This window comes from Acipenser ruthenus, chromosome 11, assembly GCF_902713425.1.
Source record: "Acipenser ruthenus chromosome 11, fAciRut3.2 maternal haplotype, whole genome shotgun sequence".
NCBI classification, from domain to species: domain Eukaryota; kingdom Metazoa; phylum Chordata; class Actinopteri; order Acipenseriformes; family Acipenseridae; genus Acipenser; species Acipenser ruthenus.
In genome coordinates, this window is record NC_081199.1 from 2878866 (window position 1) to 2896654 (window position 17789).

General features: G+C 49.1%; 1 protein-coding gene and 1 pseudogene across 2 annotated transcripts; both read left to right on the plus strand.

Moving 5' to 3' along the window:
• The window catches only part of LOC117426206 (seizure 6-like protein), a 27112-nt pseudogene extending 19500 nt beyond the window's left edge, over positions 1-7612 (plus strand).
• A 777-nt stretch (positions 7613-8389) lies between these two features.
• LOC117428551 (aspartate beta-hydroxylase domain-containing protein 2-like) lies at positions 8390-16627 on the plus strand. Of its 2 annotated transcripts, none has more exons than XM_034047672.3 (4): positions 8390-8468; positions 10804-11867; positions 12254-12367; positions 13602-16627. In XM_034047672.3, the coding sequence occupies exons 2-4, from the start codon at positions 11042-11044 to the stop codon at positions 13709-13711; spliced, it is 1050 nt and encodes a 349-aa protein (XP_033903563.1). In that variant the 5' UTR covers positions 8390-8468; positions 10804-11041; the 3' UTR covers positions 13712-16627. The 2 variants fall into 2 exon arrangements, with proteins under 2 accessions (XP_033903563.1, XP_033903561.1); XM_034047670.3 differs by lacking the exon at positions 8390-8468 and adding an exon at positions 8476-8884.
• Positions 16628-17789: the final 1162 nt, after the last annotated feature.

Genomic DNA, 17789 nt, shown 5'->3' on the forward strand with positions numbered 1-17789 from the left:
CCAGTCTTCTTGCTGAGCTGCGCACTGCCCCGACGGCCTCACTACGGCGAGGTTGCTGTGATGGATCTGCACCCCGGGGGCACGGCACACTTCCACTGTCACCTGGGCTACCAGCTGCAGGGCGAGGGCACGCTCGCCTGCCTTAACGACTCCCGGCCACACTGGAGCAGCAAGGTGCCCAGCTGCAAGGGTGAGTGCAACATGGTATTTGTAGTCCTGCATGCCATCAGGCTTTTCTTTTTAAAACTCAACTCACAGCACACTGCATGATGGGACTTGCAGTCCTGTGTCTTTTCACTTTTTTTTTTTTTTAAAACTCCCATTGCATTCACTAAATGTACAGGATTGATATTGTCAGTAAGTGTGCAGTGAAGACTGTGAAGTCGCTGTTTTTAATCACATGTTGTGTTTCCTCCAACCTGATAACGCTCATCGTGCTCGTTAGGGGACGTTGTGCATGGGTTTATATCACATGTTTATTGCAGTAAGTCACAGCCCAATACTAACACATCCTGGGCTTTTAGCTGAAGAATATAGATATTGAAAGAAGGAACACTGTGACTAGCTTGTGTATCACATTAGATCATTGCAGCGGTCATCCAGAAGGGAACATTTGGCTTACAATGTGCTTCTCTGTCCCCTCTCCCCTCTCCCCTGTCCTCTCTCTCAGCTCTGTGCGGGGGCACTGTGCGCAATGCCTCCATCGGCAGGGTCCTGTCCCCGAATCACCCCGGGAACTACAGCAACAACCTGAACTGCAGCTGGAGTCTGGAGGCACCCGGAGTTCAGAAACTGCACCTGCACTTTGAGAGGCTGGCACTCGCTGGCAAGGGGGACAGGTGAGGGGTGACAGGAGAGGGTGTCTGTGTCTGGTAACACTGATACGTGGTGTCTGGTGTTTGGGGGTGCTGCTGGTTAACACTGAGACGTGGTGTCTGGTGTTTGGGGGTGCTGCTGGTTAACACTGAGACGTGGTGTCTGGTGTTTGGGGGTGCTGCTGGTAACACTGAGACGTGGTGTCTGGTGTTTGGGGTGCTGCTGGTAACATTGAGGTGTCTTCTTGTCCAGGGTGCTGGTTTTGAGTGGGACAGGGGAGAACTCTACGGTTCTGTTTGACTCGGCGCACGGAGGACTGGTCCCGTTCGAGGGGGTGATCAGCGAGGGGCAGTCCGTGCTCGTGCAGTTCACCTCGGACACCGAACACACCGCCACGGGCTTCAACATCCGCTACGAAGGTGCTGCCCTCCTGAAATCCTGTATAGAAAAAGGCATGCTCTCTGGAATACTGCTGCAGTCCAAACCTGTTCTAAACACCCCCCCTCTCCCCGGCAGCGTTCGAGCGGGGGCACTGCTATGAGCCCTACCTCCAGAATGGAACTTCACCACCTCTGACCCCTCGTACAACGTGGGCACCATCGTGGAGTTCACCTGTGAGGCGGGGCACTCCCTGGAGCAGGGCCCCCCCCGTCATCGAGTGTGTCAATCTGAGGGACCCCTACTGGAACGACACCGAGCCTGTATGTAAAGGTACGCCTCCACCCCCAGTGCAGCTATCTCTCTCTCTCTCTCTCTCTCTCTCTCTCTCTCTCTCTCTCTTCTCTCTCTGTCTCTCTCTCTCTCTCTCTCTCTCTCTCTCTCTCTCTCTCTCTCTCTCTCTCTCTCTCTCTCTCTCTCTCTCTCTCTCTGTCTCTCTCTCACTCTCTCTCTATCTCTCACTCTCCCAGCTCTGTGTGGAGGGGAGCTCTCTGCCCCCAGCGGTCTCATCCTGTCCCCAAACTGGCCCGACACCTACGGGGAGGGAGAGGACTGCAGCTGGAGGATTCACGTGGGGGAGGAGCGCCGCATCCTGCTCGACATCCACCTGTGAGTATAACACCCTGTATAACACCCTGTATAACACCCTGTATAACACCCTGTATAGAACCCTGTATAACACCCTGTATAACACATTGTATAGAACCCTGTATAACACCCTGTATGGGACCCTGTATAACACCCTGTATAACACCCTGTATAACACCCTGTATAACACCCTGTATAGTGCCCTTTATAACACCCTGTATAACACCCTGTATAACACCCTGTATAGTGCCCTTTATAACACCCTGTATAACACCCTGTATAACACCCTGTATAGTGCCCTGTATAACACCCTGTATAACACCCTGTATAACACCCTGTATAGGACCCTGTATAGAACCCTGTATAACACCCTGTATAACACCCTGTATAATACCCTGTATAGTGTCCTGTATAACACCCTGTATAACACCCTGTATAACCCCCTGTATAGCGCACTGTATAGCACCCTGTATCTAGCTGTGCTCCCTGCTCCTCTCCTCGCAGCCTCAACCTCAGTAACAGTGACATCATGACGATCTACGATGGGGACGAGGTGACCACGCGCATCCTGGGGCAGTACATCGGGGGCACGAGCCCCTTCAAACTGTACTCCTCCACCCCCGACCTCACCGTGCAGTTCCACTCGGACCCCGCCGGCATGGTGTTCGGAAAGGGAGAGGGCTTCATCATCAACTACATGGGTGAGGGCCTGCCTCTGTGTCTGTGTGTCAGTGTGTGTCTGTGTCAGTGTTTGTCTGTGTGTGTCAGTGTGTGTCAGTGTGTGTCTGTGTGTCAGTGTGTGTCTGTGTCAGTGTTTGTCTGTGTCAGTGTGTGTCACTGTGTGTCAGTGTGTGTCTGTGTCAGTGTGTGTCTGTATCAGTGTGTGTCTGTGTGTCAGTGTGTGTCTGTGTCAGTGTGTGTCTGTGTCAGTGTGTGTCTGTGTGTCAGTGTGTGTCTGTGTCAGTGTGTGTCTGTGTCAGTGTGTGTCTGTGTGTCAGTGTGTGTCTGTATCAGTGTGTGTCTGTGTGTCAGTGTGTGTCTGTGTCAGTGTGTGTCTGTGTCAGTGTGTGTCTGTGTGTCAGTGTGTGTCTGTGTCAGTGTGTGTCACTGTGTGTCAGTGAGTGTCTGTGTGTCAGTGTGTGTCTGTGTCAGTGTGTGTCTGTGTCAGTGTGTGTCTGTGTGTCAGTGTGTGAATGCTCAGGTACAGATGCAAAGCAAGCGCCCCTGCTCTCGTTGCAGAGGTGTCCCGGAACGACTCGTGCTCTGACCTGCCTGAGATCCAGAACGGCTGGAAGACCACGTCGCACACGGAGCTGGTCCGCGGCGCCCGCATCACCTACCAGTGCGACCCCGGCTACGACATCGTGGGCAGCGAGACCCTCACCTGCCAGTGGGACCTGGTGTGGAGCAGCCAGCCACCCTTCTGTGAGAAGAGTGAGTCAGGGGGGGAGAGGAGGAGAGGGAGAGGGGCAGGGTGTGTGAGGCAATGGAGGGGATCAGGGCTGGAGAGAGGAAAGGGAGAACCAGGGAAATAAGAATCCCATTGCATAGCACTTTGATCCTTTCCTGATTTTACTATGAGTTTAATAGAACACACGTGAGCTTGCTACCTATACACTGTGGCTAATCAAGCTGGTAGTAAAACCTGGAATGGGTAAAGCTGCTATGCAATAGGAGAGAGACGGGTCTGTGTCGCACATTGTGATCGAAATGCAGTGAAAATGAAAACGCTTATTCCTAGCAGCAAAGGGAATTCCAGTAACACTAGGACACTTCATTGTGTAAACATTGTCTGTGAGCTGTGTTGAAGCCCCCCTGCAGCTGTTACAATAGGATGTGATGTTTGCCCCTCCAGTCATGTACTGCAGTGACCCGGGGCAGGTGGAGCACTCCAGCCGCACCCTCTCGGACCCCAAGCTGCTCGTCGGCACCACCATCCAGTACACCTGCACTCCCGGATACATCCTGGAGGGCGGCGCTATGCTCACCTGCTACGGGCGAGAGACGGGCACCCCAGTGTGGACCTCACAGCTTCCTCGCTGCTCCTGTGAGTCTTCATAATAATAAACATGCTCTACTACTAGAGCTGCTGCTGGACTGCCTCCCAACAGTAATGATGATGAGAATGATGGAGTTGGAGTTTTTAAAGTAACTTTCTCATTAGTTAAGCAACGGCAGAGGAAGGTATGCTCCTAATTGGAATGGATTTAAACAAGGGATAAAAACCATTTGATTTCAAACCCTCTCAGCCCTCAGCCAAAGGGAAACAATTGCCTGCATGTTAATTACAAAACAAAGACAACAGTATAAAACAGTCCACAAGCTGAAGCTTCACAGTCTGCTAAAGATCATTGCTGAAGAGCATTGTTGAAACCCAGAGTACAGAATGCTGCCCCCTGTCTGAAGGCAGCAGTACTGTTCCCTGTCTGAACTCCATTGGAATGTGTTGGTGTGTTTTCAAGGTAACTGGCAGACTGCACACAAAGACACACTCAGAGTGCTATTGTTAGCGACACACAAAGCCCTGAGCCCTGGAGCTGCAGTTTCCATGGTAACTGTGTGGGATACAGGGATGTGTGTGCTGCTCTTAGCGAGGGAGCGGGAAGGAATCAAACCCACACAGGAACACGGCTCAGGAATCTGCAGCAACACAACTGATCCAGGGTTTGCATTACATTAACTGTCATTTTTATGTGGTAATTCACCATCTCGACTTCTCTCTCTCTCTGTCTACTCTGACACCTTCCCTCTCTTCCTCTGTCTATCCTGCCCCTCTCCCCTCTCCACCTCTCTCCCATCTACCCCCTCTCCCTGTCCCCCTCTCTCCCTCTCACTCACCTCTCCCCATCTCTCTCTCTCCCCTCTATCCCTGTCCCCCTCTCTCCCTCTCTCTCCTCTCTCCCCTCTCTCTCTCCCCTCTCCCCCCTCTCCCTCCCCTCTCTCTCCCCTCTCTCTCTCTCCTCTCTCCCCTCTCTCTCTCCTCTCTCTCTCTCCTCTCTCCCCTCTCTCTCTCCTCTCTCTCTCTCCCCTCTCCCCCTCTCTCTCCCCTCTCCCCTCTCTCTCCCCACTCCCCCCTCTCTCTCCCCTCTCCCCTCTCTCTCCCCTCTCCCCTCTCTCTCTCTCCCCTTTCCCCCCTCTCTCCCCTCTCTCTCCCCTCTCCTCTCCCTCACAGCGGAGGAGTCAGTGTCCTGTGATAACCCGGGCCTCCCTGAGAATGGGTACCAGATCCTGTACAAGCACCTCTACCTGCCGGGGGAGTCTCTCACCTTCATGTGCTACGAAGGCTTTGAGCTGATTGGAGAAATCACCATCAAGTGTGTGCTGGGGCACCCGTCCTATTGGAGCGGCCCACTGCCACTCTGCAGAGGTGAGGGGGTCAGGGGTCAGGGGTCAGGGGGTGGGGCGGGGCTCTTATACTTCCGGAGTATTTCTCTCTCGCTCTCTCCCATCCCTCACTCTCCACTCGTCTCTTTCTCCATCCCTCTCTTTGTCTCTCCACTACTCTCGCTGGCCTCTGACTGGCCTTTTTGTTTTTCAGAGAACCAGGAGAGCTTTGAGCACACGCTGGAAGGTGAGTGCTTGCCATAGTGTCAGGGAGTGCGTGTCGATGTTCTTCACTGTCTTCAGCTGCTTATTAAAGGAGCGCTAAAGACTGTTCAATACATTTTCTTACTTCTGAAGCCCAGTGTATGGAAACATCTTTTGTATGCTGGGCTTTAGAAGCGTGAAAAACTCTGCAGCACACAGAGAAAATGTGCTTTTGCTTCCTGGTATGCATCCACTTCCTGCGCTGAAGTCACATGTGGTATGATTACTGCTAGACCATTGGTCAGAAAACAGGAAGTGAACTGAGGTTTTTATTTCCAAAGCACGGCTTTTGGAATATTTGTGTTTCCAGAATAAAGAATTAAGCCAATAACCTAAAAGATATTCAGTACAATAGAGATTTATCAAATGAAACAAATTTGGAATGAGAGCTCTCTCCCTAATCTCGCACCCCCCTCTCCCCTCCCTCTCTGCTCCCCCCTCTCTCTCTCTGTAGCTGAAGCCGCAGCGGAGTCCTCCCTGGATGGAGGGAACATGGCACTGGCGATCTTCATCCCCGTCCTCATCCTCTCTGTGCTGCTAGGAGGAGCCTACGTCTACATCACACGGTGCACGCCTGCTCCACTGGAGCGCCACTGTAGTTGGACTGTACTGGTATAAATATGAAGTGCAGTACATAACCATGCCTGTCTGTCTGTCTGACCCCAGGTGTCGATACCACTCCAACCTGCGACTGCCCCTGATGTACACCCATCCCTACAGCCAGATCACCGTGGAGACGGAGTTCGACAACCCCATCTATGAGACAGGGGTAAGATTCCGAGCAGGGCGTTCTGGGTATTGTAGTCCTCTCATTCAGAAAGGATATGACAATGCCAGTAACTGCTGCTTTGTAACAATCTCCTTGGTTTTTTTTGTGCACACGTCTGAAATGAAGGTGTCTTTGTTTGTGTTCCAGGATACGAGAGAGTACGAGGTTTCGATATGAGAGACCCCCCCCCTCCGCCCCCACACCCCCCTCTCCCTGCCCCCCACCCCCCACCCCACCCCCGAAGATATTGTACATAACAAATCTAAACAAGGACTGACTCTGGATTCTGAGTGATCCCCTGGACTGATCCCTCTGTGAGGAGGCCACCTGGACCTGCTCCTCCTCTCTACCCACACCTGAGTGGAAGAGCCATCGAAGGCTATATCTTGTGAACAGCCCGTCTATTAATAGAACTTATTATTTCAATCCTTTCACCTTGTTTCAGGCAGGCAGACAGGTCTCTGGTTAGAGTTTGTTACATCGAGAGAAGGTGATAGAGACCCGGGAGAGAGGAGGGGCAGAGAGAGCAGACAGAGGCGAGGACTGATCTCCTTTTATACTTACAGAAAGACACAAAAAAGAGTTTTAAAAAACACTGGAACTGACTGGAAACCCATTTACAGCAGACGGCATTCAATATAGCAGCGAAGGACCAGCACCATGTCCATTGAGTGAGCGAGCATCTAACATCTAAAAATGAACATCTCTCTGATAGAAGGGTCTGTCCATTAAGGGGTTTCAGGCACAGCAGAATAAAGGCTATAGAGGGTTGCATGTTTTATACAGGCAGCAAAATTCAACATGGGGGTCCCTGCACTACTGCGTCAGAAACCTGGATGTTATTCTTCAAGCCACTGCTTATTAACAGGGGACCTTGATAAACGCTAGGGACGGGCTTTTAGAAACGAGATGAATGGGGTAGCTGGTAGAATATATTAAAACATTCACTGGAATTTCAAATCAAAGGGCAACGTTTCTTTATGTTTTCTGAAAGTAGCAAAAACTATTTTAATGTAAATTAAAAAACGGAACAATAATTCAGTTGATCATTGATTATAATGTTGTTTATTGATTTCGGTGGAAGGATTTGTACGACTTCCACAATGCTGGGTCTAGGAGCCAGCATTGCGATAATCTCACAGAGATCTCAATGCTGTCTCCAGCCTGCCTGTGTGCCCCTCACTGATTAGGGTGCTGATACAGTGAGCTGGGATACTGTTGAAACATTCCTCAGCACTTTGTTCATTTTGACAGGTTTGTACAGCAGCTTTTAGTAACAGTATGTTGTAGTTCTGATAACACAGTATTATATTAAAACAAAGAAATATTATTTTGATGTATGTGTTGCTTATGCCTTGTAATGTAAATTTTCATAAAATGAACGTTACAGATTTCCCTAAATAAATGGTAAAAAAAAAAAAAAAGTTGTGTGTGTGTCTCTGTGTGTGCGTGTGCGTGTGCGTGTGTCTTATTATGTGAAACACGGCAAAGGGCACGGGATTGTGAGTCAGTGAAGGTTAAACAAATATTAGGAGCACACTGGAGAACACTGTGACTCGGCACAGCTGTAGAGTAAGATGTTTTCCACCCAGGTTACAGAAATGATAAATCTTTAAAAGCTATGTGTGTAACTTTGGAATACTGGAATTAATAAATGGAATCTTATTAAGATAGCAATTGGTATCAAATCAGTCTGCTTGCAATACTGCAGGACATGTAAACAGACTAGAGAGCCAGCTGATGTTTTGATGATGGAATTCAGTGCTCTGATGGATCAGCTGTTGCAGAAAGCAGATCACAAATCAATCAGATTGAACATGCTGTTGGGTCGCTCATTCACCGCTAGGGTTCCCAGCACAGGCAGTGACGTCAGACCTGCGCAAGCCCTTTGTAAAGTGCTCTGAGCACCGCTAGGTGTCGCTTTAACAAGACACGTCACAGCGTGGCTGCTTTCCCACAGTCATTGCAGGGAACGTCGGGATTTGTAGTCTTTAAAACAAAACAAAAATTATAACCGCTTCTTTCTGCCTACCCCGCCCGTCGTCGACAAACATATTATTCTTCAGAATTAAAATTCCATGAGAAATAAATAGATGACTTGTTTATTTTTAAAAAAATCTGTCGCGCTTGAAAACTGCATGATTATTATTTTTTATTTTTTTAGTAAGCCACAGACTCCAATTCCCAGGGATACCTTGCGCGCATCAGGTAGTCGCATTCATAGTCAGGCGGTGACGTCGCGTGTACAGCTATGCTGAGCATGCTGCAGGTAGGTTGGGCGTGGGGGCATGAGGGTGGTTGCGGTTTATTTCTCTAAATAAATACTGTTTGCATGCTATGCAAGTGCTTGTAGTTTGTCGGAAAAGCTGGGGTGTAATGAAGCGGTGTCAGAGACAGCCGCATGGTTCTTCAGCGCCGGTGATTAGAGAGGTAGTGACGGGGCGCGCTGCAGTGTGGCACGGCGAGCTGTGTGTAGGGAGAGAGGGGCGGAGGCTGCGCTGCCTCGTCATGCATATTATTATTACTACAGGATAAAAAATGAAGCGTCTCCGGTTTGGTGGCGGTGTTTGTCGGATCTGTTGCACCAGGGGTCTAGTGTAGGTACAGAACTTGCTTGGGCGAGAGATTTGAGATTCAGACAACTGCGTGTCTGTATTTTAATACTAGAAGGAAACAATCAATCTGGTAAGTAAATAACATGTATTCGCCTTTTGAATAAAATAATAACAATATCCTGCAGACAGCGTGTTTCAATGTCAGCCACCCTAGCATTCTAGTTCCACCTGGCTGTTATTATCAATATCAATTTGTTTTTATTTATTTAATTATTTATTTATTTGGGTGGGGGCGTGCGTTGTTATTTATGAAGTAAACATTTTGAGGATTTTAACCGCACGTGTATGCTTGTTGTTTTGTTTCTTAAAATGTGTGTTTTGTGTAATATTTTTTATTATTTTCAGATGAGTCTGGATTATTTCTCGTCAAGCGTGGTGGTACTGTAGTTCAAATGATAATCCGTAGCAATAAACAAACCCACAGGGTTCGGTATTTGTGCCCGCTCGCATGCTCGATACAGAGAGACAAACGACAGAACAGCTGTGTGCTGCATTTAAAATAATAACATGAATCTAATATCACATTTTAGACCGTGCCCTGCGGGGTCACTAGCCTTTCCTGGCAACGCTGTCTCTGTGCGTGTGTATTATTACCAGATCGAAATGTATCTGTCTGCCCAGAAACTTAAAAGTGCCAACTTACATAATCATTATCACCCCCCCCCCCCCCCCCCCCCCGATTTACCCGTGCTCGACTGACGGACAGGTACCTCTGCTTGTGAAACATGTCAGTGTGGAAGAGCATTCATCGTAGCACCAGACCGCGGGGCAGAGGCCGGCGACTTAAGAGGTTGAATAAAAAAATAAAATAAAAAAACATGCCCAAAATGTGACGTGCTGTGTGCGGTTTGATTTTACAGTGCGTGCTGTGCTGGTGTGTGTTTTTCGTTTTAGTGATCAGCTCATCACTGATCGGAATCCGCGACAGCAGCACCTGTCTTGACGCTGGGTCGTCGTGTCCTGGCAGTTCTGCCTGCATTTTGTCTCCCACAGTTAACCATTTCATTTGCAGGGAGAGGAGAGGAGAGGGCTGTGTCATCACTGCAGTGATGGAGAGCACATACCTTCCTCCAGTGCAATGCCGTGTCACCTGAGACTGAGAAATCCCAGCCACTTACAAAGTGTGCATTGCTGTGGTGTTGGCAGGAGCCTCTCATCTGTTAGTGCTTCCTCCTGCAAAGAGAGAGACTGATAGATAACCTTAATGGTATTGATTTGAGAAGGTTAAACGCACGCACGCACACACACGCACGCACTCACACACACTCACTCCACTGTAGCCACAAGCCTGACTGTTTTTTTTAGACAGGTCTTCTTTTCAACTGTTATCTCTGCAAGAGTTTCCTGGTGACTTTTTAGTGATAAAATAAAGCGAGGCTGTGTGTGGCAGCACAGATTATACATGCTATGGGCATTTGGTCAGCATGGAATGTCACGCCTGTGTTAAATTTGTAGCAGTATCTAGGGGGTGAGGTTATCCCTTATTTTTTTGGATCGAGCTGTCAGCCAGTTCTGCTGTAGGTGTTTATTGTTATTCAGCTGGTGTTCAGAAGTGGTTGAATGAAATTTGTATTCCTAGTTCAAATGACTGGAATGCTGGAGAGTTATTTGCATTAAAAGTAATGCTGTTCAGAGCCCTCCATCAGTGACTCGCTTGTCTCTTCAACCTGCTGGAGGGATCATTGTTTTGTTTCCCTCAATTCTTTTGTGAAACGTTGGCAAGTGTGAGTCAGCGAGGCTTTAAACACAGAGAGACAGCAGAGGATGTCTAGGCAGAGCAGTTTCACTCAGGTTTAAATACAAGCTTGATTAGCCCCAGTGTATAGGCAACCAGCTCAGGTGTGTCTTATTAAACTCACAGTAAAACCAGCATTGGATCAAACTGCTATGCAGTGGGAGTCTTATTTCTATCCCTGGGGTGAGGGGGGGTTGGGTTTTGCTGAAGCTCTTTGTCACTCAGTTTAGCTGCTGGTTTTTTTTTTTTTTCAGGTCCTGCGTTTGCAGCCTCAGCAGTGACCTCTGAGATCGTCACCGTGGCAGCAGGCAGATAGACCCCCCCTCCCCTCCCAGCCTGCCTGGGTTGCTGGTATCGCTATGGTGGTTTACCATCTCCCTCCCCGTTTCCACTGCTTCCTGCCCCTCTCTTCAATGAGCCCTCGATGTTTACTGACACCCAGCCCTCGCAGCATCTCCTGAGCCCCCCCAGACTCTAACCTCCCCTCTTGCTATGGACTGGTCTCTGGACGGACTGCGTGACCTGGTGGCTGGCGGCATGCATGCTGTGCGGGACTGCGACGCCAGCGCCCTGGCCACTGTGAGCTGCCTGCTGCTGCTGTTCATCTGGTACTGCTACCGCGTGGGGCGCGAGCAGGCCGCCTCGTCCCCCCGGAGCTACAGGGCCGGAGTGCTGGTCCCCTCCAGCGCTTCCCTCCTCGCGGAGCGGGGCGACGGGGAGGGGCCCCAGAACGGCTACAGCTACTGCCACTCCCCCGAGTGCTTCCGCTGCACGGCCCACAGCGAGGGGCTGAACCAGCGGCTGTACCACAACCTGCAGGAGTACGCCAAGCGCTACACCTGGGCCGGCATGGGCCGCGTGCACAAGGGGGTGCGGGAGCAGGGGCGATACCTAGCCAGCCGCCCCTCCATCCAGAAACCGGAGGTGTTCTTCCTGCCGGACCTGCCCACCTCCCCCTACTTCTCCCGGGAGGCGCAGAAGCACGACGTGGAGCTGCTGGAGCGGAGCTGGTCGGTGCTGCTGGCCGAGTTCGAGGCGGTGCACCAGGCGTTCTCCAACTGCAGCCTGTCCCCCTCGCAGGGCTGGAAGGCGAACAGCACCCCCCACGGGGAGTGGCACACCTTCTACCTGGTGAACCAGGGCGTGAGCGTGCCGCAGAACTGCCGCCGCTGCCCCCGCGCCTACCGCATCCTGGGCTCGCTGCGCACCTTCATCGGGAACAACGTGTTCGGGAACGCCTGCTTCTCCGTGCTGAGCCCCGGCACGCTCATCACAGAGCACTACGGCCCCACCAACGTGCGGATACGCTGCCACCTGGGTACGGAGGGGTGCGGGGGGGAATTAGATACGCATTCTTAAACGCACGTTGGCTCAGTAGACATGTGTTCAGCCACTGTGTTTTGTTTTTCGTATTAGTTAATTATTGAAAATTCACTGTAAAATCCATTGCATAAAACACATTTTGAGTAATTGTAATTGCAGTGTTATTCAATCTGGGATCTCAATGTGTATCTGTTCTAACTCGGTCAGTAGATAATGCAGATATAGACGTGCCTCTGTGTCTGTGTGTGTTTTTTTAATTAAAGGCTGTTTCAAAGCTGCAAAGAAGTCCTTTTTCTGTATAGTCACAAGTGGACAGATGATATAGGGCCTGTTTGTTTTCTAAAACATGTGGATAAACCAGCGCCTCCCCCTCTCCCTCAGGGCTGAAGATCCCCAGTAGCTGTGAGCTGGTGGTGGGCGGGGAGCCCCAGTGCTGGGCTGAGGGGAGCTGCCTCCTGTTCGATGACTCCTTCCTGCACACTGCCTTCCACGAAGGTGAGTCCATCGCTGTGGGGAGCTCCAGGCATGGAGGAGCTGGATTTAAACATCACGCCTGCATGAGGAGGGTCGGGCTCAGGATCGATTCCTGATTTTCACTTCCAATCTCCTTTTAATCAATTCCAGCACTGATTTAAAATTGCAATCGGCAGCATTCTATTAAAATGAGCATCGCTTACATTGAAGTCAATTAAAAAGCAGTTTGAACAATCACAATAATTATGACTCTAGAATATCAATTCAGATTCTTTAAGAAGCAAAGGGAATTGATTTTAAACCAGGAATTGATCCCAAACCCTGGTTAGGATGATAAGGATGTAGGTCCACGGAGGGGTTCCTGTGACCTGATGCACCACAAGAATCCAGACGGGATACCAGCCTCACGTGGGCAGTCTCCTTGCTCTGCATATCTCGTGCCAGTCCTCTGCAATGCAGGCTGAGTTCAATACAGCCTTGTAACAGCCAGCCTCCTCTGCAGGAGTGCAGCCATGGGACTGAGCAGCAAACACAGCCAGCCTCCTCTGCAGGAGTGCAGCCATGGGACTGAGCAGCAAACACAGCCAGCCTCCTCTGCAGGAGTGCAGCCATGGGACTGAGCAGCAAACACAGCCAGCCTTCTCTGCAGGAGTGCAGCCATGGGACTGAGCAGCAAACACAGCCAGCCCCACTGAGCAAGATTCTCCTGTTAAATGCTGAGAGAGCCTGAGCCTGCTTGGGGCTTTTCATTTCTTAAATCAAACCTAGCCCCTTTTGAAAACATGCTTTCTCATCCCTCTGCGGGTCCCAGAAGATGCCCTCGCAGGGAGCAGACGTGCTGAATGACACAGCCAGTGCAGTGCTCAGGAGAACTGAAGTGAGTGGAACAGGGTAGTTCAGTATTATCAGGAGCAACACAACAGCAAGCGTGGGGCCGGGCTGAAGTCAGAGCTGGACTCAGTTACAATTGTTGTTGTAATTGTGTCTTTTGTAATTGACTGTTGTTCAATTGTTGTTGAACCTTGGCACACCTGCGTAATTGTAATTCAAAGTAATTGCAGTTCAATTATGTGTTTCTTTGTCATTTGATCATTATTCTTGTATTTTCAACCTCTTTTGGTGACCCCGTTTGTTTGAAAAAAGGAAGTTCTCTAGTATGTTTCTGTATTTGTACCTGTGATTTATTTCTGGTTATGTAACATAGACCCCAGGTCTGGATGAGGTGGCGCTGACGTGACGGTTGTGTTTTGTGCAGGCAGTGTGGCGGACGGCCCACGCGTGGTCTTCATGGTGGACCTGTGGCATCCCAACGTGGCAGCGGCAGAGAGACAGGCCCTCGACTACATTTTCACCCCGGGGCGGTGACTCCCAGAACAGAGAGAATGAGAGAACATGAAATGGAAGAGAAGAGAGCGAGCCAGAGAGAGGCTTCAGTCTTCATTCAGACTCCAGGCTCTGTTTAAACTGTATAGTCTTGATAGAAACGTTTCCGTGTCTCTCCTCTCCTCCTGCTCCAGGCTTCGTCTCCTGGAAGTCTTCTGTTGAGATTTCATTGAGATCCGGTAGAGATGTTGAGAAGCTGTGTACACAAACAATCCTTGCTCTCATCCCAGAGAGAGATGCATTGAAACGTCCCTGCTGCCTTCCATCAGCCCCCTATCCTCACACCCAAAACCCATTCACACCACGTAGTGTTACTTTCTGCCTGCCTATCTATCTGACCATCTCTCTATCTCTCTGCTGTTTTTTTATTTTATTCATAAGGAGGGAGGTGAGACAGCTTTCTTTACATGCCATGGCTCCTGGGATACTGTCCGCTGTGATAACGCTGTGTCACAGCAGGCACAGAGAACAGATATTGTATCTGGTGCCTCGGCTCAGCAGATACTGCTCTGTGACGCAGGCAGACACGGAGAGCTGTTTGAGTCAGCCTCTGTTTTGCTGATGCTGCAGCGGTGGAATGCACAAGTGCGTACAGAAACAGCAGCAGTTCGACGTCCAGCTCGATCCCAGTTTGAAGCCTCGTCGCTGCGACTTGCAGCAGTGGGAGGTTAGAAACAACACCTTGAACCTTTTATAGCTTGGTAAACAAATGAGACGTCTAGAAAGGGCATTGACTTTAAGTCTAAGTGCTGGCGTTTGTTCTGCTGCCAGCATTACAAGAAACCCCCCATGAGGCTGAGCTCTTCAGCCTTGGCTTGTGCGGAAGGTTTTTCAATGGGGCTGCACGCCCCGGGCTTGTCATGTGTGAATAGTCTCTGTCGGTCACTAGCTGATCCAAGCGCTGAGAAGACACTCCTGCAAACACGTGTTAACGAGCAGAGCTTTTGGGGTTTGGCAGAGAGGGCCGATGTGATTTTTAACAGGGCTTATCTTTACCCAGCATCCTTTTTCAATAGGTTGAAATTCCAGAGCACAATAACTTGACTTTGTGAGCCAGCTTAGTGTATTGAAAAATAGCTTTCTGTTGTGACTTTGTATTCAGTGATGCACTGATTTTAACACTGAGGAGGCACCTGATCCTACCTGGATATCATGAGCAGTAAATGACAGGGCTGTGATAGACAGCGTCTTACTAGAGTCCCCTGTGTTGCTCTTGCTGCTGTAGTTCAGAATGGTCATACCGAGATTTTTATACAGTGTTTTTTATTTGTGATGATTTGTATTGTTTGGTGATTTAGTGCTGCACACACACACTGAAAATAACACGCGCAAAAGCTTAAATTCTCTGTGAGATGTGCTCGGGACTTTGCGTAGGGCTCTGGGGACTCTGTGAGAATCACGGTGCAGTTTGACCCCTGCAGCAGCGCAGGCTGCCCTGGTTTGCAGTGTGCACGGTGGGGATCCTTGCTTGCTGCACCAGCCTGTAATTCATGAATCCTTCACTCAGGACTGTGGGCTTCCCGTGACGTCAGCAGGCAGCATGTGGATTCACTTTTGGGGCCCCTGCAAATTGGGAATGCATGCACACTCGGATGGCTTCAGTAAGCTCCGTCTGCAGAAGCAGGCTGGGTTTTTTTTGGAATTGCATTGCTAAGAAAATCAATGTAATCAATGTTTCAGCAGAATAGCTGGTTTAATGAATAGCCGAGAAGAGTGAGAATGGTGAGCAAAGCAGCACTCCACAGAGTGAACCTCTTTTCCTTGTTCTTAGGGGAGGGCAGGGTGGACTTGCTTTCTTAAGTTTTAAACTGAAGGAAGGAGAGTGGTTCTGCTGATGATGCATTTCAAGTAAGCAAGGCTTTTTTTATTTTATTATCATTTTTTAAATGTACATGCCTCTTAATTTGTTTATAATACGATGTGGCATCTAAAAACGTCAAGGAAAAAAAAAATAGACGTGTTGTAGCCTTCTCTCCGCCGACTGTGAAACTGGATTAGTTTGACATACCGAGTGCGGCGGACTTGTGTTTGTTTGGGACAGTGGATAGGGGATGGGGAGGGGGGTGGAGTGACCACAAAAACCACTGTGTTTCAGTCCGATGTTGAGCTCGGACAGAAGGAGCTTGCACCAGCCCTACGGCATTTTGAATAGGGCACGTGGACCAAAAGCATTATTGAACTCTCCGGTGAGCCTCGCGGGGAGCGGATCCGTTTCACTGTGTTGTAATCCCTGTGGTTGTGGTGTCGAGGCGGTGATCCTGTTGTAATGTGTCTGTGTGTGTGTTCTGTGTCTGCAGCTGGATCCCCCACACCACTGTGCGTGTAGCGGATGAACATTCACCCACTCGCATGCACACCCACACGCTACTGCACATTGCTGAGAGCTCTCAGATCTGTTAGCCGTGCTTCCTGAGGCCTTTTCAATCCTGCAGCCCACACTCGTCTTTATAGCTCCCAGTTCACTTCACAGCTTCCCATACAAAACTGGTATGCCACTGGAGTCAGTGTTTCATGGGAAGACACTGGTAAACTGGGACTCTAACAATCTACCCTTCACAATTCATTAACAGACAAGGGTAAAACGATATCCTGCCGCACAGTTCTGAAACCACATTTAATTAGGAGTTGTATTCAATGGTGTGACCCACTCTCTTGGGTTAACTGAGCCTCATGTGCGAGAACACAACTCCAACCGCACTTTGAGAAAAGTTGTGCAACACTGACCAAACTATTTTTGAGTTGGTGTAAATTTGTTTTCTTTAAAGATCTGACCCCCCACCCCACATTTGCCAGTTTGAAAGGCTGGTGCCCCAGCCTGTGCTGGTTCTTACTCTGTGTGTCTCCTATATGTGTGTCTGCTTCTGTGTTGTTCCTCAGTAATAAAGTGTTTGTTGTAAATTGCAGTGCCATGTCCTTATTCGTTACCACATTATCTGGCTGTCATAATGAAGCTTTGGCTGACAGAGTTCTGTATGTGAAGAATGCTGACTGTTTTTCTAGGTTTCCTTTTTAAAAGGTACATGTTGAAAGTTTATTGAAAGCAGCAGCTTGAGTTTTTAAATAGCTTCGGGGCTCCTCGCTGTCCTTGGGTGATGTTCTCCCTTTGCTTAGTACAATGCTGTGCTGCGTCCCTCACCCTGCACCCCCTTTGCTGTGCATGCTGGTAATGCTGCACAGAAGGCAGGAGTTACCCTGTAATTCCATTAGAACTAAAGTAATTCCATTAGAACTAAAGTGACATTCCAGTGAAGCTCTTACAGTTCCACGCTTGCCTGTCTTAATAAGAGCCTTGCCTAGTTGATATGAAGTGCCGCTCACCGCAGTCCTACTTTTAGATTTCAAGCATGTTCTCAGTGCGTGTGAGCTGTAAAAACAAACCTGTGGTTTCCTTTTGGAATGCTTTTGTGAATTCATTATTATTTTTTTATTTTCTGAAGATTAAATAAAGCACAAAACCAAGACAAGAAACCTGTTTCCCCGCGATTGTCTGCTTGAACCAACACTCCTGGAAAGAGAGGACTCTCCGGTACAGCACCTGACTTCACATTGTCTGTGGAGCTCGACTGTGTTCTCCGGGCCGTCGCAGACTGGACATCATTTTAAATAATGCGCATTCAGACAGCATGCAAACGTGTCGGTTTAGCACTGAGAATTTAAGACATGCCAACACTAAGTAAACAGCAGTGAAACTTATATACCAGTACATTCAGATAAATCTCTGATCAGTGTAGCTGGCTGGGCTGCTCTACAACTACATTGTAACAGCACTAGACTCCATTGTAACAACACTAGAATCCATTATAACTGCACTAGAATCCATTGTAACTGCACTAGAATCCATTATAACTGCAATAGACTCCATTGTAACTACACTAGAATCCATTATAACTTCACTAGAATCCATTGTAACTGCACTAGAATCAATTGTAACCACTAGACTCCATTATAACTGCACTAGAATCCATTGTAACTGCACTAGAATCCATTATAACTGCAATAGACTCCATTGTAACTGCACTAGAATACCCCTACAGTATTGTGACTAACACTGAATTTTAAC